The 24,968-nt window shown below is 34.1% G+C and overlaps 1 protein-coding gene and 1 pseudogene across 2 annotated transcripts in view; one reads left to right on the top strand and one right to left on the bottom strand.

Moving 5' to 3' along the window:
• SAMHD1 (SAM and HD domain containing deoxynucleoside triphosphate triphosphohydrolase 1) overlaps positions 1-24,968 on the top strand; it is a 47,347-nt gene that overhangs the window by 10,322 nt on the left and 12,057 nt on the right. For both annotated transcript variants that reach the window (XM_011366586.2, XM_011366587.2), the window contains exons 4-12: positions 5,716-5,876; positions 7,631-7,746; positions 9,332-9,402; positions 15,897-16,052; positions 16,878-16,978; positions 17,150-17,258; positions 18,068-18,159; positions 19,283-19,398; positions 24,265-24,404. In XM_011366586.2, coding sequence (XP_011364888.1) covers positions 5,716-5,876; positions 7,631-7,746; positions 9,332-9,402; positions 15,897-16,052; positions 16,878-16,978; positions 17,150-17,258; positions 18,068-18,159; positions 19,283-19,398; positions 24,265-24,404 — 1,062 coding nt within the window. The remainder of the gene's footprint in view (positions 1-5,715; positions 5,877-7,630; positions 7,747-9,331; positions 9,403-15,896; positions 16,053-16,877; positions 16,979-17,149; positions 17,259-18,067; positions 18,160-19,282; positions 19,399-24,264; positions 24,405-24,968) is intronic.
• Positions 15,609-15,733, bottom strand: LOC111743995 (annotated as a pseudogene).

The following is a 24,968-nucleotide window of genomic DNA, read 5'->3' as shown; positions in this document are numbered from 1 at the left end:
GCAGTTTATATTAAATAATGCCAGGAGAACAAAAATAACAGATTGCAAACAATGGTCAAAACTTTAATATCACATACACATATTAAGAGTTGGGAAGGGAATATGAAATAATGTAACTAGAATGTCCAGCAACTCATTGCCTAAACATTAGGGGAATGGTTTTAAAATATTGGTTCATCAACGAAATGGAGCCATTAAACTGATAATTTTAAGATTTGTAAAAACATGAGTGTCCATGATGCATTTTGACATGAAAGGAATGTACGTATATTATGATTTTATGTTAAAAAATAATTTTTAAGTTCTTATTTTTTCATAAAGTTTCTTAAGTTTATTGTTTTAGCAAACTTAGGGTGAAATAAATGTTTTAAAACCCCACAAAAGAAACATGGCAGAGTGAGAGGCATCCCCAGATCTCTCCCCTTAATACAACGACAAGCTGAACATCTAAAACTCAACAAAAAATACCCAAACTGCACACCAGCATGTCTGAGTGTGCAATCTGCATAAGATTTACCATAGGTCAGAACCCCGGGAGTCCAGTGGTACACTGGGAGAAACAAAGAAGCTGCCTCTTGCAGCTGGAGCTCCCTGCAGGAGAAGGGGGAGGGAAGAAGATGCTTTGAGTTCCATGAACAATCCTGCCTGGGAGAGCTGTTAGCTCCACGAGGCCAGTGGCAGTGCCCAGGGATCAGGGCAGAAAGCAGAGAAGTGGGGACAGCAGAGAAACGGGGACAGCAGAGAAACAACAGTTGATTATTACCAGTTGTGATTGCAAAATGCAAGGCTGAGCCACAGCACCCATTTCCTAACCCAAAAGCCCCTCCCCCTATATCCTCCAAGACCAAACACCTCAGAGCCCCAGGGGAATCTGAGCAAACACTACCGAAACTGTTGCTAACACTGACAGGGACTGAGACTGAGGGTAGCGAGCGTGATTAAGCATCTATATATAAGGGGGGGTAATGGCATTATTAAGACTTTATATAAAGCAGAGGCTTAGATACCACCTACTGGAAACCAAAATAAAAACGCCTTTGTAACAGGCTAAAACGATAGACCTTTATATAATAAATCTTCTTTCTGGAAAAAAAGCAGAATACACTTCCATTAATGTCCAGGTGGAGAAATAGTCTATTAAACACCAAGAACAACCAAGGTGACAAGGCATCTCAGAAAGAAAGAGAAAAATCTCCAGAAAATAAGCTTGAACACATAGAAATATGTGACTTAAATGACAGAGAATTCAGGATGGTACTTCTGAAAAGATTCAATGAGATATAAAACAATTCATATCAAAATTTTCAGGAATTGAAAAAAAAACTAGATGAACAGAATGAGTTCTTTAGCAAGGAGATTGAAACCCTCAAAAAGAACCAAATGGGGCCTCAGGAGATGAAGAACACACTGAAAGAGATGAAAAATGAAATAGCAAGCTCAGAAAATAGAGTCAACCAAATGGAAGACAGGATCAGTGATATCAAAGACAGAAATCTAGAAATACATCAGAAGGAAGAAGAGATAAACCGAAGAAGGAAAAATAATGAAAGAGAGAGAGAGAAACAAGAACTAGCTGATACCATCAGGAGAGGAAATATAAGAATAGTAAGAATAATGGGCATTCATGACGGGGAGGAAAAGGAGCAAAGATTAGAAAGCATTTTCAGACGAGAATTTCCCAAATCTAAGGAATGAACTGGAGCTCAGAATTCAAGAAGTCAACAGAATACCCAATTATCTCAACTCAAAAAGTTCTTTTCCAAGGCTCATTGTATTAAAATTATCAAAAATCAATGACAAAAACAATTCTCAGAGCAGCCAGGGAAAAGAAGATGGTAGCCTGTAAAGGAAAACCCATTAGATTATCGTTGGACTTCTCAGTGCAAATCTCACAAGCCAGAAAGGAGTGGAATCAAATATTCAAACTATTAAATGAAAGCAACTACCAGCCAAGAATAGTGTATCCAGCAAAGCTCTCCTTTAGATATGAAGGAGAAATAAAGACCTTTCCCGACATATAAAAATTGAGGGAATTCTCCACTACGAGGCCTCCATTACTGAAAATACTGAAAGGGGTCAGTTCACCTAAAACAAAATGACAAAAAAAAGCCAAACAAACCATAACTAGGAGTAAGGTGACTAGCAGGCAGATAGAAGCAGAGGAGCACAACCCTTACTAAAAACAGGGAATTATAAGCTTAAACAGTAAGAAGAGAATTGCTATAGCAATCGCTATAGTAATGAACGTTCAGCATACATAGGGACAAATTGAGATAACAATGACTGAAAAGGGGAGGATTCAAAGATCCAGATTTGCAAAGGGGAATGGACATAAGGCACATGCAGAAGAAAATGAACTATTATATATAACTATCCTCTACATATTCTTAATGGTCACCACACACCAAAGATTCAGAACTGAATATATAACATAAAACAAGAAGGATTAGAGGGAAACCCCTGCCCCCCCCAAAAAATCAGACACACAAGGACAAGGAAGCAATGGAAACACCAAGCTACCAGAAAGCAAAAAATAAAATGGCTATAAGAAAACCTCATATTTCAGTAATCATCCTAAATGTAAATGGACTGAACTCACCAATAAAATGGCACAGAGTTGCAGAATGGATCAAAAAACAAAAACTAACCATATGCTGCCTCCAGGAGACACATTTCAGTCCCAAAGACAAATATAGACTCAAAGTGAAAGGGTGGAAAGTGATATTTCAAGCAAATGGCATTCAGAGAAAAACGGGAGTAGCGGTACTAATATCGGATGAAATAGACTTCCAAATAAAAAATGTAAAGAAAGATACTGAGGGACACTTCATAATGATAAAGGGAATCATGCACCAAGAAGACATAACACTTATTAATATCTATGCTCCCAATCAGGGAGCCCAAAAATATATAAAGCAATTACTAACAGAACTAAAGGGAGAAACAGACCAAAACACTACCATAGTAGGGGATCTAAATACCCCACTGTCAGATATGCACAGATAATCCAAACAGAAAATCAATAAGGAAATAACATCCTTAAAGGACACGTTAGCCCAGCTGAACATAATTGACATTTACAGAGCCTTTCATCCCAAAACAGCTGCTTATACATTCTTCTTTAGTGCACATGGAACATTCTCAAGGATTGACCACACACTGGGACACAGAGATAGCCTCAACAAATATAAGAGGGTTGAAATCATACCAGCCATATTCTCTGATGATAATGCTTGAAGCTGGAGATCAACTGCAAAAAGAAAGTGAGAAGAACCACAAATACATGGAGATTAAACAACATTCTACTGAAGAATGACTGGGTCAGAGAATAAATAAAAAGAGAGATCAAGAGATACATAGAAACAAATGATAATGATAGTACAACATATCAAAACTTTTGGGACACGGCAAAAGTGGTAATAAGAGGAAAGTTCATATCATTTTAGGCTTATCTCAAAAAACAAAAACGAGCCCAAATAAACAACCTAACACTTCATCTTTAAAAACTAGAAAATGAAGAACAAATGAAGCCTAAAGTCAGCAGAAGGAAAGAAATAATCAAAATTAGAGCAGAATTAAATGAAATTGAAAACAAACAAAAAAAATGCAACAAAGAGCTGATTCTTTGAGAAGGTTAATAAAATCGACAAACCCTTGGCTAGACTCACTAAAGAAAAGAGAGAAAGGACACAAATAAACAAAATCAGGGATGAAAGAGGGGAAATTATGACAGACACTGCAAAAATACAAAGAATCATGCAAGAATACTATGAAAATGTATATAACACCAAATTTAATAACCTAGAAGAAATGGACCAGTACTTAGAAAGGTATAACTTTCCTAGACTGTATCAAGAAGAACTGGAAAATCTAAATAGACCGATCAGCAGTATGGAAATTGAAACAATCATCAAAAACCTATCATAAAGTAAAAGTCCAGGACCAAATGGCTTCACCAGTGAATTCTACTAAACATTCAAAGTAGATTTAGTACCTATTCTCCTCAAACTCTTCCAAAAAATCGAAGAGGAAGCAATACTTCCCAACTCATTTTATGAGACCAATATTATCCTGATACCCAACACCAAAAAAGAACACTACAGACCAATATCTCTCATGAATACAGATGCAAAAATCTTAAATAAGATACTAGCAAACCAAATATAGCAACATATTAAAAAGATTATACACCACGATCAAGTGGGCTTCATCCCAGGGGCACAGGGATGTTTCAACATATGCAAATCAATTAATGTGATACAGCAAATAAACATTTAAAAGTAATCATATGATCATATCAATAGATGCAGGAAAATCTTTTGACAAGATACAGCATCCATTTATGATCAAAACACTTAACAAGATTGGTATAGAAGGAAAGTACCTTAACATAATAAAGACCATATACAACAAACCCTCAGCCAACATTAGACTTAATGGTGAAAAACTAAAAACCTTTCAGCCAAAATCAGGAACAATACAAGGCTGTCCACTATCGCCACTGTTATTCAGTATAACATTGGAGGTCCTAGTGAGTGCTCTCAGGCAAAAGAAAGATATAAAAGGCATCCGAAAAGGAAATGAAGAAGTCAAACTGTCACTATTTGTGGATGATATGATTCTCTGTATAGAAAACCCTAAAGACGCCACAAGAATACTACTGGAAACAATAAGCAAATACAGTAAAGTTTCTGGATACAAAATCAATGTTAAAAAATCCATAGCGTTCCTATACTCTAATAATGAAGTGTTAGAAAAAGAAATGGAAAAAATAATTCCTTTTACAATTGCAACAAAAGAAAAAGATACCTAGGAATAAATCTAACGAAACATGTGAAGGACTATATGATGAAAACTATAAGACCCTATTAAAAGAAATAGAAGATACAAACTATGCTGTGTGATAGGTTTTGAGAATATGGCAATAAACAAGACAGACAAGGAACTTCAGTTTGAAGCAGTTTGAAAATCATGGATTAGATTATTTATCAGGCCTCTTTTTTATTCTGTAGCTTTCTCTTTAAAAATGCAGTTATGGACAGTTAAGAAGTATATTTAAAGAAACAGAGGTGCATTAAATCTTTGCCTATATTTAAAGCCCCTGTTTAAGCTTAGAGTAATGAATAATTGTGAAATTTACCTTTACTAAGTAAGCATTTCTGAGTGATGTTAACTACTGTAGACTTTTACCTTCTTGCCTATGATTTTTGTCTATGGTAGGAGGGTTTCTTTCTTTCTCCTTCCCTCCTTCCCTTCCTGTCTTCTTTCCTTCCTTAGTATTCTAGTGATGGGTTCTATATAGATATATTTAGAAAAAAAATTTAGACACAGTGCTAGTAGTAATGTGGCTTATATGATCTGAATGAGTGTAGTAAATGAATGTTTAATGTAAGACTATATTAATATAAGACTTGAATATAAGACTAACTTATTAAAGGCTAATTAAATCACATATTTAAAAGATTGAAATCTTTATCTTTCTGTTTTTAGAATCCATTAAGAAGAAGTAAAATATACTCAGATCCAATATACTTGATTTTTCTGGTAGTGATACCTAAAGAAGATGATAATTTTTATATCTTGTCATTTCCTTTTGTATTATTCTTGAGAACAATTAAATGGCTTTGACTTTGCACTGTAGATAGTCATGGCTGCACAAAAAAATTTAGATGGAGTTATTTGTTGTTACTCATTAATTTAAACATCATTTTCTAGGTCATTAATGATCCTATTCATGGCCACATTGAATTCCACCCTCTCCTCATCCGAATCATCGACACACCTCAATTTCAGAGGCTTCGCTATATTAAACAGTTGGGAAGTGCTTACTATGTTTTTCCGGGAGCTTCACACAATCGATTTGAGCATAGTCTAGGGTAAGAGGGGAACTGGGGAGGGAAATTGGGATGGGAAATGATTGTCTCATCTTTTAGAGAATAGTTTTATAAAATGGTAATAAATATCCTTGTTTTGTTGATGAAAATATCGAGGCTTTAATTTATCTTGCTATATTTTATTTTTTATATATTGTTACAAACCACTGCAGATCTTTCCTAGAAAGATAGTGAACATGTCTATTGGCAGGTCAGTAGGATGAAATATTTGTGTTTACATATTACTTAAAAGCTAATAATGTTGTTTACTGTTATAATTAACCCTGTAAGTTTGATTATTTAATTTCCTGTAGTCTTAATTTAGTCACGTTGGCCTTTGAAACCAGGAAATGTGTAAATCAGAAAAGCACAAGCTTAGAGAAGCTGGCTCTTCCGTTATGTATAACTAAGTTGAGACTTTGGTCTGCTTTTCTGTTATAAAATGTAGAGCCAGGAGGACATGGGCAGGGAACTGTATAGTTTTCTAGATTCTCATGAAGTACTCACAGTATATTACTTTGTTTTTTTGTTTGTTTGTTTATTTTGAAGCATTTTTAATTATCCAGAACACATGTATCAACTCAAATGTTCCTTCATTCATCAACAAATGTTTACTGAAAACTTACTTGGCCCTACCAAACTAACAAGGTAGCAATTGTCTCTATCCTCATGGAGCTTATTGTTTAGAGAAGAAAGATACTGTATTCATTCAGAAATACTTTCAGGAGGAAATGCTAAAAGCACATTTAACATTTGTTAGGCGTTTTATCTTCAATCTATGTTGTAAACATTACAAAGCCAGAAGTCCTGCTTATTCTTTTAAAAATTGTGGTAAAATACACAGAATATAAAATTTACCATCTTAACTATTTTTAAGTACAAGTTAAATAGTGTTAAATATAGCCATATTATTGTGCAGCCAAGCTCCAGAACTTTTCATCTTGCAAAACTGAAATTCTATATCCATCAAATAACAATTTTCCATCCTTCCCTGCCTTCCCAGCCCCTGGTAACTTTCTCTTTCTATGAAATGGATTATTCTGGATAACTCACATAAATGATACCATACAGTATTTGTCTTTTTGTGACTGGCTTATTTCATGTCACATAATTTTCTTAAGGTTCATCCATGTTGGAACATGTATCAGAATTTCCTTTTTAAGGCTGAATAACATTCCATTAAATGTATCTACCACATTTTTTTAATTCCTTCATTTATCGGTACACACTGGGTTATTTCTACCTTTTTGTCTATTGTAAATAGTGCTGCTATGAACATGAGTGTGCAAATACCTCTTCAAAACCCTGCTTTAAATTGTTTTGGGTCTACACTCAGAATTGGAATTGCTGGATCATGTGGTAATTCAATTTTTAATATTGTTTTCCACAGCGGCTGTTTCATTGTATATTCCCATTAACAGTGTACAAGGGTTCTAATTTCTCCACATCCTGGCCAACATTTGTTATTTATTATTTTGAGGGTTCGTTTTGTTTTGTTTTGTTTTGTTGGTAATAGCCATCTTAATAGGTGTGAAGTGGTATCGTTGTTGTTTTGATTTTGCATTGATGCTGAGCCAAGAGGTCCTGCTTTTGGGATTCTGTTTGTATTGTCCTGCCTAGTTTCGAAAAAGACTATTCTGTTAAATTTCCCCTGAGATGTAGTACGATATTTGAGAAACATATTAAAGGCCTTAAGGGCCAGAAGTATTACTCGTCTTTCAAACAAGAGTGACTTTTTAAGTTTTTTTGCTCTGCAGCGTAGCACATCTAGCAGGATGTCTAGTTCGTGCACTGAGTGAGAGACAACCAGAGCTGGAGTTGAGTGAACGAGATATACTGTGTGTTCAGATTGCTGGGCTTTGTCATGATCTCGGTAAGCTGCACGAAGAGCCAAAGCAGTTATGAAAAACCATGACCTGCTACCTCCATTTGAAATTAAAAAATCCAACTAACCAAGAGAAATATGAAAGTTGTATTTTAATTCTTCAGTTAATATTAAAATAAATGTGTCATTGCGTCTTCCTAGAATGATTTGTAAGATCAAGGCATTGCTATTTTATTTTCTTTGCAGCCTTTCATGAATAACATGAAATTCCCATGAATTTCCCATCATTGCTACAAGTTATATGAAAGGACTTTCTGATAGTGAGGTTTTTCTAACTACTATGTTTAGGATGATGTGAATTTGATTTTTCTTTTATCCTTTAGTCTTTTATCTTTTATCTTTTTTCTTTTATTTTTTATTTTTTATTGAATAAAATTGCCATTTTTCCTTCAGTTACTGTGTCAGGTCCATTTTTATACATAGACTACATAATCTACCCTAGCAGATTAACAACAGATTTAGAGAACTTCTTTTCTTCCCTGATCCATGTGAGGTCTTGGGCCACTGAACTGCGAGTAAAAGAATATCATCCTTTTCCTTTGACAAAGAGACAAGAGACTGGACTCTTTTATCGCAGGAGTTTTACCCATATCCCTATAGTTTAGTCCTGCCTATTAGAGGCCCCCGAGAGTTTGTGTGTGTCCTCCGGGCAGGGAAGGGGAAGCACCTGTGTTTCAATAGCCAGATACTTCAAGGGGTAGGGCATTCTCTTCAGCATGTCGTATTGCAGATTTCAAGAGAATTAATACTACCCCCAGATGATAAATTCAACAGATTCCTGGTCTTTTGAGAGGGAATCATTGAGAAAGCTTTGCCAGTCTCCAGGAGTCTGAGCACTACAGTAATGAGCCTTTCTGTACAGATTGTGACATGCTGAAAGACCCAGGACTGGTCCAGGCGGGCTCCCTCTTCGGCCAAGTAATTCACTTCTACAAAAATTCTGATAATTCCAGAGTTGTATTTCAATAAAATTTTATATTACTAAGTGTTGTGGAATGTTAAAATCACTTATGAATAAAGTAAACATGTGATTTCCACTTTTGATTGCTCATTTGATCAGTAAAAACCCAAGAAACAGCCCCAATATGTGTAATTTATTATAAATATGTTATATACATTATAAAATTTACATTAAAATAGATATTTTTAGAAGACGAGAATAATAAAGTTCTAATATTATTCCTACATTCCAGTGGATTGTCTTCAAACTGCTGTTTTAGTATAAATACTCCACCCTGAAGATACCAAAGTTTTTGTTATTAACATTCCTTTACGTTACACAAAACTGTCCTTTCATCAGATTTATGTAAGCTCTGGTGACTTAGAGACTCCTCTCTGGAGAGTTTACTTTCCTATATAATTCTACTTCCTGTTCTCTTGTTTTACAAAGTAGGAAGGAAGGATTTGTCTTCCTTGTATTATTGATAGATTATTGAATTATTATTAGATTTTTATTGATAGATTATTCATTTCTATTGACATTCAAGTTAGAACTAAAAAGATAAAAAAGTCAACTCACTTTCTATCATTTTACAAACATTTTGCTTGTTCTAAAGCTGCTTTTGTTTTTAAGGTCATGGGCCATTTTCCCATATGTTTGATGGAAGATTTATTCCACTTGCTCGCCAAGATGTGCAATGGACGGTATGTATTCATATATTCAATAGTCAATAAAATGAAGACTATTTGAGCTATCACTGATGTGTTATAGTATATTTCCCCATTACAGTTTTTGTATATATATGAAATTCAAATTGCTATATATGTTTTCCTTTGATTCTCACAGTCTGTAAGGAAGGAATCATTGCTATTTTTACAAATGTAAAGGAAGTTGAAACTCAGAGTGTATCGATGCACCAAGAATCACAAAGCTGTTAAATGATAGAGCCAGCACTAGAAAACCAGTTTTTCTAGGTGCTAATTTAATGGTCTTTCTACCCTATCATACTATTATATAATAAAATAAAAAAGAGGCCAACTCCAGTTTGGACTCATTTTGTATGACCATGAAGTAACTGATTGCTGCCAAGTTTCATCATATATATTAAGTGAACCATTTTATAATTAGGGATTCACAGGTGGCTGACCCATAGTTTTGGAATTAGTTTTTGAGAAGAAAAGTTAGTTTTGAGAAATAAAATAGATGGACTCCCATTTTTGGTCACACTATATTTCTGGATCCTGGAGTAGAAAAGGATATTAATATGTACTGAATGCTTCCTACATGTCGACCACTATTTTCTCTTTTTTTAAAGGTATAATTCACATATAATAAGTTGTACAGATCTTAAGTGTATATAGTTCAGTGAATTTTGAAAAATGTATGCATCCATGTAACTAACCACTACCCAAGTCAGGATAAGAATGTTTCCAAATCTTTTGGAAAATTCCCTTGTGAACCTTTTCAGTCAATTTCTACTCCTCCCCCACCATCACTTTCTGCTTTTTATAAACACGGATTCATTTTGCCTGTTTTTAGAATTGATGTAAGTAGAATTGAAATCGGAGGGAAACTTAGTACGAAGCTTGTGCTGCCAGCGCCACTCACAGTCAAAAGACCCACACAGGAGTTGTGCTAAATAGAATAAGCATTTATTAGAGAGTTGCTTCAAAAGCTGGCTCCCCAAATGTCTTGGAAGCACTGATTACCTACGGAAATCAGTAGTCACTGAAACCAAGGCAGCAGAGATGGCCAAGGCCATCAATCTTGTCTTTTCAGCCAGGGCCTGTTTCCCAGGCCTCTTGGAGGGATGGCAAGAGGTACTGGGTGTCCTGGAATCAGCCGCTGCTTCATCCCGTGACCTTGCTTCTTGGCAAAACTAGCTCATCATGGGAGTAACTGCCTTCCCAGGGGAGCGAGAGCAAAACGTGCACTTTGTTACAGGAGCAGATAGCATTTTTGAGAATGGTATCCATTGGAACAGCAGAAAATGTCCTTGGGAACAGATATTGCCCAGAGAGTCCTTTGTTCATTATCTTTCCTTGGGGCTGCTAAGCAAGCAGCCCTTTTTGTCTTCTGAGTGCGCAGAGGGGCTATGCTTGAATTAACTCTGTGTTCTATCCTGACATAGCTCCTTTATGTCACATTCTTTGGGTCCTTGTATCAGATCCTTCTTCAGTTCCCTGCAGTCAAATAGACAGAGTTCATATCTATGAAATAAGTTTAAGATGGAGTTGATGGCTGTGATGTGGGAGGAGGGCTTGGGCCTCAGGTGACTGCTGGGTCCTTGGTACTTAGTGGTGATGGATGTGCAAGCGGGAGCCCACAAAATGCAATAGCAAGACACATTCCTATAATAATAAAACAAGAGAAAAATAAGAAATGTTTCTCTCAGACCAGCAATGCTGGGGAGTTAGGAGGTGAGTCAGGATAGATCAAAGCTGAAAAATCCTTCTCTTTGATTATTCTTCAATCGTGAGAGAATAGGGGCGATAAACGCTCTGGCTATTTCCTGCTGAAAAGTGGTGGAGTACGGGGGTTAGAGGAATAACACCGTTCTATACTCAATTGAAAATATTTTTTCCTATTTACTACGAATATTCTGTAGTACCATAATGTTTACATTTTCTCTGGGACCTGCCTTTAGTCCCTAAAATGTTATGAAAAGAAAACAAAACAGAAGGTTAATAATCAGAGTAAATTATAAATCAGCTTCTGAGTCTATAAGGCTGTCAGTAAAGATTTCTAAATATAAGGCTGATAGCATTTCCTACAGCTTGAAATGTTTTTGATGATGTCATCAGACGCCAAGGCAAACTCTGCATGGCCCATACAGCACTAGTCACCGAGATTGTTCAAACATGAGCTGTTGTTGCAATTTTCTGAAATTTATATTAAGTTGCCCATCGTTAGCTTACATAGCTTGAAAAACACTTTAGTTTCAGTGATTCCTAGGCAGAGGATGCAGGGAAAATGGAAACATGTTTGAAAAGACATAGGCAAATATTAACTAGAATTCAGGATCCAGTCCAATTTATAAGTAAAAGACAAAATAAAACTCAAAAGACAATGAATAGCATTAGAATCTAACATCCACAAAAGTATATTACAATTTCTATTGAAACATTTTTTTCCTCTCTAATTACCCCAGTTTTTACTAAAGATAGCCAAATTAAGACTAATTTATTTGTAAAATAAATCCTTTAAATAAACTTGGCCTATTCATTTGCATAAGTCTAGCAAGAATATTAATTAACCGTATAGATATGTTTAATTCTGCTTTGCTGGAATCTTTCATAAAGAATCTTCAGATGGAATTTAAAAGGCCTCGCAAGGCCAGAAAAACCAAGGCAAGGATTTGCCATCAGAGGATGCCTGCAATACCTATAGGTTTTAGGTGAGTTTCTTCTTGAGGTCCCCAAAAGTCTTAAGGTTCCTGCACCTGCCAAGAAGTGACATTCCTTATGCACATGGTAAGGCTGCTGGGAACTATATAAGTAAGGTGCCAGGCCAACATTCCCAAGGGCTTTTACTGGTTTTGACTGGCTTCCATAAGTCAATCTTAATTTCTTAAAGCAGTCTGGTCATACCCAAGTTTATGCCTCTCTCAAACATGACATTCTAGTCAAAGGTTTGTTAATAAAAAGCAGTTTGCAATCATGTCCTGTTATAAAGAGAACAGATTCTTGTTGAACTTACACAAATAAAATAAAAATAAAAATAAAAATAAAAATACTCATTAAGAGCTTTTAGATTCTGGAGGGGTAAGTAAGGGAGAAAGAAATGAATGTTCCAATCCGGTTTACAAAGATATAATTTATCAAACTGCTTTAAATCACAGCTAGCTTAAGAGAAACAAATCCCCTTATATCAGCATTTTCATGAATCTAGTTATTTCTCAGAGTTTTACAAATCTTCATCTAGTTTGAAGATATAATCTGAAAATTTACTTTTAGAAGCCTGTACTTAAACTAAGCCAGAGTCTTTTCTAGGAATCTTTCTGGAGATGAAACATACTCGCAAAAATATCAGAGTAAAACAATGACAGTCCGCAAATGACAAAACTAAAATGACATGATTATAGATCTGATTATAATGTGATTGACAAAATTTGTTTTTCTCTGCAAAATAACATTTTAAGAAATCAAATAGAATTACAATTGAAAATATTATATTAGGATATTGTAGACTATTAGAGATCATAATCTCCTGAAAATTCACTTTAATAAGAATATATACATATAAATACATCATAATTATTTCCTTATTTGACAAAGTTTCCCAGATAACTTTAGTGTATCAAATATACCTAATTAAAATTTTCTCTTTTATAAAGAGAAAACAAATCTTTGAGGCATTCCAACTGTTTCCCTGGAATAACCCAAAGCTACTTCCAGGTCAGGAAGAGTCTCCTGAATCCTGGGAAGTTTGTCAAATATGCTTGACTAAAAGATCATATTATTTTAAAACAATATTAAATTATTTATTCAGAGTGACAATAGAAAACTTTAAACATAAATGCAGAAATGTATGTAATTATTATTAGCAACACTTAGTTCTTACTATTGTGTAGTTTCGGTTTTCTTAAGTAACCAAGGGCCTGATTTAGATAACATAAAACACAAAATTATTTTGATAAAACACAGAATCTCTGTTCTCTAGGCAGAAAACTTTTTCATGTCAGTTGCAGACCAATAGTCTAAGAAACCTTGTCCTATTTAGCAAGGGAGAAAACCCAACTCTAATTTTGCATCAGCTTACTTTTGATGTTTAAGTTAGCTTACTCTATTAAATTTATTTTAATCTTATTCAGCTTGATCATACATAAAATGCCTTTTTTTAGGAGTCCTTTCCTACAAGCCTTCTACAACTTTCTTGGTCACTCTTAGTTGGTCTCTTCTTGCTCATTTAGAGATAACCAACCTTATTTTAAGAGAAACCACTTTTTAAAAATTCCTTCAAAAATGTATTTCCATACCTTGTACCATCCTTCCCTGAAAACACATATTATTTCCTTCTATATTAATTAGATTATAACCCTTAGAATCTTAATTTCTAGTAACAACTAAAAGTATGTAATCAGCATTCTTTAGGTTGGCAGATTTAAGAATATTTTATAACCTTTAGAAACACATGTTCTTTTACTGGCAAAGCACAAAATGTTTTTATTAGCAGATCTAAACCTAGTTTTTACCTCTCTGCAATAAGAGGCTAAAGGTAGGCAAAACCAGACGTATCCAGCAGTCAACATTTTTTTTTTTTTACTGTGGATAATCGTTTATTGAATAGTTTGCCCTTTCCCCACTGATCTATAATACTAACCCCAACATTTATTAACTTTATATATCATGAACCTTTCTGGATTCTGTTCTATTCCATACTTTCTTAATTATTATTACTTTATAGTACGTCTTGATAGTTGACAAGACAACTGTTCACACATTGTTCTTTTATGGAATATCTTCGGCCCTCTGCTCTTTTTTAAACCCTTTTTAAAATTAAAGTATAATTGACATACAATATTATATTAGTTTCAGGTGTACAACATAGTGATTCTATGTCTATACATTTTGAAGTGATCATCACAATAGGTATATTTACTATGTCACCATGTTAAGTTAATACAATATTATTGACCTACATTCCCTGTGCTGTGCATTACATCCCCATGACTTACTTATTTTATAACTGGAACTTGGTACCTCTTGATGCCCTTCACCTATTTTGCCCACCCCCTCAACCCTGCTCCCCTCTGGCAACCACCAGTCTATTCTCTCTGTGAGTCTGGTTTTGTTTTGTTTTTTAGATTCCACATATAAATGAAACCATATGTATTTGTCTTTCTCTGCTTGATATTTCACTTAGCATAATACCATCAAGGTTGTCATAAATGGCAAGATTTTATTTTTTATGGCTGAATAATATTTCATGGCATATAGACCACATCTTCTTTATCAATTTATCTATCTATGGGCACAAGTTGCTTCCATATCTTGGCTATTGTAAATAATGCTGCAATGAAGATAGGGGTGCGTGTATCTTTTCAAATTATTGTTTTTATTTTTTTATTTTTTTTTTTTATAAATACCCAGAAGTAGAATTGCTGGATCTTGTGATACTTCTATATTTAATTTTTGAAGGAAACTCAATATCATTTTCCATAGTGTCTGCAACAATTATATTTCCACCAACTGTGACAAGGTTCCCCTTTTCTCCACATCCTCTCTAACACTTGTTATTTCTTGTCTTTTCGACATAGCCATTCTGACAGGTGTGAGGTAATATCTCATTGTAGTTTTGATTTCCTTTGCTCTTTTATTATAAATTTTATAATTTTCTCCATAAAGGTCTTAGACATCTTTCGTTCTGTTTACTGTTAAATTGCTTATGATTTTAGTTGTTATTGTTTAAGGCAATGTCTGCCAAATTTCTCCATTATAAACTTACTATTTTTCCCCTTTATACTTAATATGTTTTATTACTTCAATTAAAAAAAAATATTTGTAGAACCATTCAGGTTTTTGTTTTCATTTTAGGTCAGTTTTTGGTAATAATTGTGATAGGATAGATGTCTCCAAGGAGTCATTTCATCTTTACAATGATTACGAATGAATGAGTAGAAACAGATGAATAAAATAAGGCCGATTTGAGATTCCCACCCAAATCTTGACTTCAGAGCTCTAAACACTTTTTACTGGCAAGCTTGCAGTTACCCCTTTCCACTAGTAGATGGAAGTGCTAACAGAGCTTGAAACTTCACATTTCAAGGCTGATTAAACAATAGAACTGATTTTATGGTGATCTTCGTCAAAATGAGACTCTACCTGTATGGCCTGGTAATATTCTTCTCTACTGTACTGTATAGTGCTTCTGTACTGTGCATGATCATATCTCATTAAATATATAAAATAATGAACATGGTTTGTAAAAAGTTTATAGACTAGTAAAATATAGACAAATTTGACAGGTTGTAATTAGCAATAACCTTGCCTCGGATAAACCTCATTGGCTACGATACTGCCACTGCACAAAGCTTGACAGGTTTTAAAATATCTGCAAGACTGTAGTTGGAAACTAGATAATTAACATGCAATAGAACCTAATTTCTGAATTATCTGGAATCAAGAGTAATTTGGGTAATCTGGGGTCCCTATGGACTAGAATCTATAACAGACCATATTATGCTGACTTTTCTCAGCACGAACAGGGCTCAGTTGATATGTTTGAGCACCTAATTAATTCTAATGGACTCAGAACTGTCATGGAAGAGCATGGTCTCATCCTTGAAGAAGATATTTACTTTATCAAGGAGCAAATTACAGGACCACTTGAATCGCCAGTCAAAGAGAATTCGGTAAGTTTGTGTACAACTTAATGTGAAGTGACTCATGCTTTTCATCTGGTCTTTTCTTGATTCCTTCAGAGCTATTTGAAGAGGGATATTTGGCTATTTTAGAGGGACTAGATGATAATATATGTTGTATATTTCTACTGATTTGCAAACAATGAAAGGCTTATATATTTTTTTCCACTTCTTAACTAAGTTCTTTAGAAGTTATCCCCCAAATTAAAATACATATATAAATATTTTATAATGAATATGTATCAGTATTTTATATAGAAACCTGAAGTAACTTTTGGAAAATGTAAAAGTGTGTGTCTTATTTATCCATTAAAATTAACATATTTGAAATATTTAGATATACGGAGACCTAGAAAAAAGTTGAATTAGTTCAGAGGAAAATCTATTTTGTTTCCTTTTTGGTCTGTTTTTTTATTATAAAAAAAGAGATCAAAAAATAATTTCATGTTTGAATTCAAACATTAGCATATAAGGAGCATTCTAGTTCATAATTGGATCTTATATTTTTGAAAACTTTTAAACCAGGAAAACAAAGCTCATCGGTCGTAGGAAATGTAGTAGAGTTAGGATCTTTTCAATGGCACAAAACAGTCTAGTATTAACAAGATATCACATACCTTAGCATTTCTTTTACCTTTTCTACTAATTTAGGAATTAAGTGGAAGAAGGAAAGAATAGAACCTTCTAACTTACCTCACATTCCCATTCAAGTATCTGTTTATAATGTTCAGATTAATACAATTGCTTTGCTTTGCTTATAAATAAATAGATTTGATTCCTATCCTAAAACTTTTAGAGGGTTGTCTTGTCTTCTAGTGGCCATACAAAGGGCGTCCTAAAGAGAAAAGTTTCCTTTATGAAATAGTGGCCAATAAAAGAAATGGCATTGATGTGGACAAATGGGATTATTTTGCCAGGTATGCACTAAACACTTCAGAAAATTTGCTTAAAATCCTTGTATATTTTAAATACATGCAATTTTTTATTTAAGCAAACAAATAAAAATAAAATCCTTGTATTAGTATTAGTATTTAAGTTATAGTTTTCTTGTTGAAAAATTTTATCTCTCTGCTTTGGAATCTTTCTAGGGACTGCCATCATCTTGGTATCCAAAATAATTTTGATTACAAACGCTGTATTATGTTTGCCCGTGTCTGTAAAGTAGGAGAGCAGATGCATATCTGTAGTCGAGACAAGGTAAGCTATGTCAGAGGAACATCAGTGAAGTTATAGTCAATTCCTAGTTTGAAATCTTGAGATAACCATTGAATAATTTGGAAAAATCAGTACCTGGTAAATTGTTAATCTCTTTATTTCACGCTCAACATTGAAGTATTTTAAGGCTCTTTCTACTTCTTTTGCATTGTTAAGTAATAAAATTGCAATGGATATTTATTCAGTGTTGTACTAAGCACTGTTTTAAGTGCTTTAGACAGATTAACTCAATTCTCGCAACCCTATGACATAGATACTATTATTGCCCCCTTAACAGACGAGCAAATTGAAGCACAGAGAATACATGCAATTAATAAATGGCAGAACTGGAATTTCAGAAAGTTTGACTCAAGTCTCTTCCTTAATCATTATATTAGTGTTTTGGAATAGTTCAAATACTAAACTCATTAGTTCCTGCTAGATTAGAGTCATGTAACTAAAGAGTAGTATAGTATTATAGTTTAGAAAGTATTTCTTTTGAGAATGAAGAATATTAGAATAGTAATACCTAACTTTTAGAGTTATTGGGAAGATTAAAATATATATTTAAGATTCATAAAACAGAACCTATCACAGAGTTAAACACTCAAAAGATTTTGGCTTACTAAGACTGAAAGTTGCAAAGCAATGAATAGTTTTACTTTAGGGGGCTCAGGCATTTTAATGAAGTAGCCCTCGGGCATAGCCTTTCTGTCTGCCACTGTCTCTTCTCTTTGTCTTATATACTTGTTCACTAACAAGGGTAACACCATCTGATCCTACACTAATATTTATTTCACGTTTTCCGGCAGGAGGCTGGGAATCTGTATGACATGTTCCATACACGCAGCTCTTTGCATCGTACAGCTTATCAACACAAAGTTGGCAACATCATTGACACAATGTAAGAAATTCAATTGTTACATCCCTATAAAAATTTCTATGTTTTGTTAGAGTATCATACATGGATCAAGTTGAGATTTTTAGATAAATTAAAGTGAATTTTAAGTGAATAAATCCAAAACAGTTTCCTTACACAAATAAAACAAAAACTACCATAAAATAAACTTAGTTGGAGAAAGAGGAAGAGAATAGATAAAAGGAATGGATGAAAGGCAGAAGAGCTGACTTAGCCTAGACATGAAAAGGCAATGCTGGAATGGCTTAGGACCTCTGCATAGGCAGTTGCTTATGTACCAGATATTAGTCATTAAGATGAGTGATAGGACATAGATAATTGACATTTTGAAATTAATGAAAAACATTCATTTTAAGGATTAAGATTAATGTCTGTTCTTACCCTGTCAATTATTTATCAAAATTAGTAGCAAGTAGTAAAATCGATAGGAATTTCACCTCTTCTCCCCGATCCAGTCAGAACTATTACAGAAAAGTACAGCCAAGTCTCTGGTGACTCAGAGACCTCAGGAGGAGTTATCAAAAGTTGGGTGTGAGTCAGATTGTTACCATGTCTCTAAAATAGCTTTAAATTGTTTTATTATAAGCCTTTCATGTTCATGTTTACATTTGTGTTGAGGAAATCTATCTTCTTTTTCTATTTTTTACCCATCTTTTTTCATGAGCAGACTAATTAGAACATATTCTCCTATTTATATGGTTGTTACTTCGATAGGAGAGTTTTTTTGTTGTTTTGTTTGTTTTTAATTTGTAGAGTCAGAAAGATTTAGGTTCAGCCTGGTACTGCTTCTTCCTAACTAAGTAAAATAAAAATTTACTTAATTTCTGCATCTGTAAAATTGACTTTGATTGTGCACCTATCTATTTTACTGGTAGAAAAAGGAAATAAGACAAGGTATCTAAAGCCTGCCATAATTCCTGGAACACACTAAACAGGTAGCTCACAAATCACTGTGCCTTTACTTAGTATGATCGAGAAGCAGTTGTCTTTAGAATATTGTGTCTCAAGATTTTATTTCCCTAAAGTAGGTTTTCTTAACTTTAAGCAAGGACTATAGCACTTACTTAAATTTTCTCATAAGCATAAATTTTTATAAAATGATTTTTAGGATTACAGATGCTTTTCTCAAAGCAGACCCCTACATAGAGATTATAGGTGCTGAAGGAAAAAAGTATCACATTTCTACAGCAATTGATGACATGGAAGCCTTCACTAAGCTGACAGGTAAGAACTAGAAGGTAATATAGTGGTCTATTTCAGATAAAGTATAAGCTGTCCCTGGAGTGCAGATGTTTTGTTTTGTTTTTTTCCATCAAACATTCCAATGGATTTTAGCTTTTCAAGTGATTATATACTTTGAGATTTGAGTTTTATCTCTGCTTTTTACTGACAAGAGAGCTTTAATAAAGTTATTTAACCTCTCTGAACCTTAGTTTCCTCATCTGTAAAATGGTAGTAATAATACCCAACATATAGTTGTGTTGTGATTCTTAAATGAGGCATAGCATCTAGTATAGTATTTGGCCCATAAGTACTCAACATTTACTCTTATTTAACTTATAACACAGCTGGACTAACAGCAGACTAATACCAAAAAACCTGACTCGCCCTTTTATCATTGTTTTTGTTTCAAAACGCAAGATGCCAGGAACATTTCTTCACACTTCAGCAGAAACAAAATCTGCAGCTTAGGATGGGAAAGAAGAGAGGTGAAGGTGGTTCTTTAATGTGGGAAAGTATAGACTGAGAAATAAAGATCAGTAAAGCAAAAGAAGTAGACCAAAATGTATACAGCAGCTAGAGCTCTTAGTTGCAGATCATGAAACTGACTCTGTTTAACTAAAAATCAAGTGAGATAGCAATCACATGGCTTACAGAATCGGTGGAAAGGCTGGAGGTTCTGAAAGTGAGCAAAAACAACAGAAGCTGAGCAGCCTAAGCTACAGCCAAGATCACTGCGCATCAGCTTCCTGTCTGGTGTGCTACTGCTGTTCCATCACCACTAGATTCTGTGTGTTGCACAGTGCCAGAATGAAACCTAAACCAGTTTATCTCAAACTCTTTGAAGAACCAACATTATTTATTTCCAACTCCTCGCAGATGGATACTTTTCTAAACTACGATAAAAACAAATTACTGGGAAAATGAAATGGGGGGGCCATACAAAATACAAGCCCCAATTTTTATTATTAAATTTGACAGACCATACATTTCTATAAATATAATCAAAAGAAACATGATAGAGAAAAAACTTGAATTACAAAAACTATGTATTCTTTAAAAATATACATGTAGGCAATTAATATAGAGTCCCTCTTAAACTTGTAACTTTTTAGCCATTTTCCAATCATAACTAAACCAAAAATTAGAAGTGAAATAATGATTCCCCATATTAAATTTCTTTGTGCACTGAGAACACTGTGTGTATCAATATTTAAGGTTTATAATGTGACATGTGAGTTTGCTTCTTGCTCATTAATCTAAGTTGGATTGATGACAAAGGTACTCACGGGATAATATATATCTAATTTTTTTCTATGTTTTGTTTTAGTAACATCATAGTAGAAAAACTAGTTTTCCATTGTTATGTTGATAGGAATGGAAGAAAGATTGTAAAAGAATTTGAGCAAGCTGGGGATATTTATTTTTAAGTTTTGTTTATAATGAAGAGGGTGATGCTGTGTTTTAAAGTCATCTTCAGTTTTCATCAGAAGCCATAATTAGTTCTAACAATTTATCCTCTGTTATATGTGAACTATATTTTGGTGAAAGGAAATGAATTCTAGATTTTATAGACTTTTGGGTTAACTGACAAACCATAAAATATCATACATTTTAATATGATCTTAACTGCACATGACTATATATAGCTCTCGCTCACTGTAGAGGTTCTGTAACACCCAAACTGATTTTTACCCTTTTCAATGAGATGAGTCCACTGATCATGCACTTGGATGTTATAGAAATGTCCAAAATCCCAGACGAAAGATTAGGTCACACTTTTGTGCTTTATCTGCCAGAATATGAGAGAACAAGCATATGGCCTTTCCAGCTTTCATTATTTGAGACAGGGATAATCCCATTCCTTTTGCATATTATTCTTGGTAGTCATATAATCCTTATTGTCCTTAACTACATGACCTTGAAGGAATAGGACCATGTGAGCCTTAATACATCTTAATTTTGATGCATGTTAAAGTAAATTGCAGATATCGGTACACTTTACTCTAGCTTCTTCAGCATGCAGATTAACTAAAGTTCAGTACTTATAGATATTTTCCTTTTGATGTAAAGAAATTTTCCATGCAGTTTGAATCAATGTACAAATTGTAAATGTACATTTGCTAGTTTTGACAAATGCAGGACACAGAACGTTATCTTCTTGGTAGAAGGTTTCCTCATACCCTTTCCCAGTGAATTCTTGCCCCCCACCTCACCCCTGGGAGCTACCACTGTTTGCCTTTTCTGGACTTTTCTATAAATGGAATCATACAATGTTTACTCTTGTAACAAGCTTCTCACTCAGCATTATGTATCTGAGGTTCATCCAGATTGCATGTATCAGTAGTTCATTCCTTTTTATTGCTGAATTGTAGTCCATCATATGGATATGCCATAGTTTATCTATTCCTTCTGCTCCCTAAATTCCTATTTCTGATGACTGTTTCAGCTTATCTGGATATAGCTATTTTAATCATTGCAAATGTTATGACCCCGTCTTAGATAACCATTTTCTTACCTTGGTCTTTATTCCTCAGTATTACTTAGCAACAGGTGTACATTACCCCTACTTTGCCTTCCCCTGCAAGCCGCGACCCCAAAATTCCTTAATTAAGTTGGAATCTAGAATGTTAGATTTAAAAGGACCTTAGGGATCATCTACTTAAAACTGCTCAAATGAGAAAACTAAAGCCAAATGAGAGAAAGCAAAAAAATGTCATTTATCTAATAAATGACAAAGTTAAACTCAAACCAAGTCTTCTCACTCCCAAGTTGAATGTTGCTTATACTATTTTAGAGTGATATTTTAACCATGAAATTTAATAGACAACCAGTTTCCCTTCTATAACTCTTTTCTTAAAACATGTATGTGGAACAAATAGAACTCTCATACATGGCTAGAGGGGACGCAAATGGTACAGCCACTTGGAAAACATTGGACATTTTCTCATAAACATACGTTTATCCTATGACCCAGTAATCCCTCTTCTATCTGCTTACCCAAAGGAGATGAAAATCTAAGTCCCTTCTCCCCTCCGCCAAAAAAAATTTTGCCTGTTAGAATAAGATGAAAGGCATAAGAAAGGTATCAGTAGAGTTTCATGGTGTTCAAAGGAAGGAGAAATTACATTCCTGGTTTCGATGGACTGGGGCAGGCTTTGCAGTGTGATGCCTTTTGAAATGAATTTCAGATTACATAGACTTTCAAGAAGTAAGAATCTGTAATGGAAGAAAGCATTTCATTAATTCAGTTGCGAATAGGGTAGATAAAGGCATGGATTAGAATACTATGGTCTTATGTTAAAATTGTTTTTTAAACAGTATTGCAGTTTATAACATATATAATTATAATACACGAAAAATTAATGAAAACCAAAAATGGGAAGATTGTTCGTAGAAACTATCACTGAGTGGGTGAGGAATATGTTAACCATAAATTGTGTAGGGAAGGCTGTATGCATAAGTGAGTTGAATGACAGAAGGTTGCTAATATTTTATTTTGCCAAGAAAAGGCATTTTAATAAAACTCATTTTACAAAATGCAGCATTAGATTCAGTCCAAGATTATCAATGGGTGCTAAACCTTTGGTTGAAAGCTTATTGGGATAATCTTACAGTTCTAAAATATTACACTGCAGATTATTTAATTACTAAAGGAAAATAAATCTATAATAGAGAAAGCTAGAGATGATCGCCTTAACCAATGGGTGGATCTTAACATAACCAGTAATGGTAACAAAACTCATATGTGACTCTTGATGCTATGCAGTGAGTGAGGCACATCCCTAGGACTGTGTTTTGACAACAGTGTTTAACCTGAATCTAATGGTGAAGAAACAATTGAACAAGTTCAAAGTGTGGGACCTTTTACAAAATGACTGCTTGAACTTTTCTAAAATGTCCACATCATGAAAAACAAGAAGTCAGGGGAATTAGTCTAGTTCTAGATCAAAGGAGACTAAAAAACATAACAACTAATGTTATCCATAATATCTGATTGGTTTCTCTATTCAACAATAAAAATCCATAAATTACATTATTGGAACAATTAAGCAAATTTGAAAGTAGACTATGTGTTAGATATTTTTATATCAATGTTAAATATTTTGACATGATTGTGGTTCTATAGGAAAATGTTCTTGTTCTTGGGAGATATATGCTGAAGTATTTAAGAGTGAAAGTTCTTGATGTCTGTAATTTTGAGAGGTTTCCTTAAAAATTTGTGTATGCATACACTGAGAGAGAGTGTACATATGTGGAAAACATACTAACAGTTGATGAATTTAGGTGAAGGGTATTTTATTTTTAAATTTGTTTAAATAAAACACAGGAGGAAAAGGGAAGAAGGAAAAAAGTACCTTATACTATCATCATAGAATGGAACTTAAAAAACTTTTTATTAAGGAAATTTATATCACTTAGCTTCAATAGTTATCAACACATAGCATTTTGCTTCATCCTTTACTTCCTTCAGACACTGGACCATTTTGAAATAGATCACAGACATAATTTTGTAATTCCTTAAGTATCATTCTCTTTAAAAATAAAACAAAACATAACAATAAATTAATACATTATGTATCCGTAACCCAGCCTCAAATCATCAACTCCAGGGCGGTCTTGTTTCATCTCTGTCCTTTCCCACTCACTAGATTACTTTGAAGCTAATCCAGGACATTGACTGGAAAGTTTTTACAAAGGGTTTTTTTTCACTTAAGTCTTTTAAAAAAGATTTTCACATGGTTATAACCATAGCGTGCCTACATTTGTAAACTGCTTAAAATCACTCTAGAAGTACAGCAATGTGTGAGTCTTTCTAAGTCATGGTTTTTTTATTTTAATGTAACTGAAATTTCATCAAATTGGCAGATAACATTTTTCTGGAGATTTTATACTCTACCGATCCCAAATTGGATGAAGCACGGGAGATTTTAAAAAAAATTGAACACCGTAATCTGTACAAGTACGTGGGTGAGACTCAGCCAGTTGGAGAAACAAAGATTAATAAGGTAAGTTGAGTCGTCAAGCACCTTCTCATTAGTGAAAAGTCCTCTGTCCTCGTGAGGAAAACCATTAACCTGTCACAATACCAGGATTCTGTTCTAAGCCCTTTACATTCATTCTCATTTAATCTCATTTACATAAATACAGTGTTCTTAGGTCTGTCCTATAGATGAAGAAACTGAAGCTTGGGAAGAGATTAAATAACTTGCCTGTAGATGCATAGGTAGTGAGCCAGGATTCAAAGTCAAGTCTGATTTACTCCACACCTTTACTTTCTCATCCTGGAAGTGATAGGGACCCTCAAAATAAGGTTTCTGCATGAGCTTCATTGAGACTCTGAGGACCTGCTACTACTTAACTTCTTTCACAGTTTATCAGGTTCTCCCAAATGGTGCATGCCTATCTTTTTTAGTTCATTTATCTTTCCTCTCATGCTTGTTGAAGATTTTACTCTTTACCAGAAAGCCAGTGACATGAGCCATACTGATAACCACCTTACCTTATAATACTTCCTTGGGTTACACTTTACTTCCTCTTGTTTTACTAATAGGTTAATGCCGCATTTTTTT

This window comes from Pteropus vampyrus, unplaced genomic scaffold (genome assembly GCF_000151845.1).
Source record: "Pteropus vampyrus isolate Shadow unplaced genomic scaffold, Pvam_2.0 Scaffold125, whole genome shotgun sequence".
Taxonomy (NCBI): Eukaryota; Metazoa; Chordata; class Mammalia; order Chiroptera; family Pteropodidae; genus Pteropus; species Pteropus vampyrus.
This window is presented reverse-complemented; position numbering and strand designations above follow the sequence as displayed.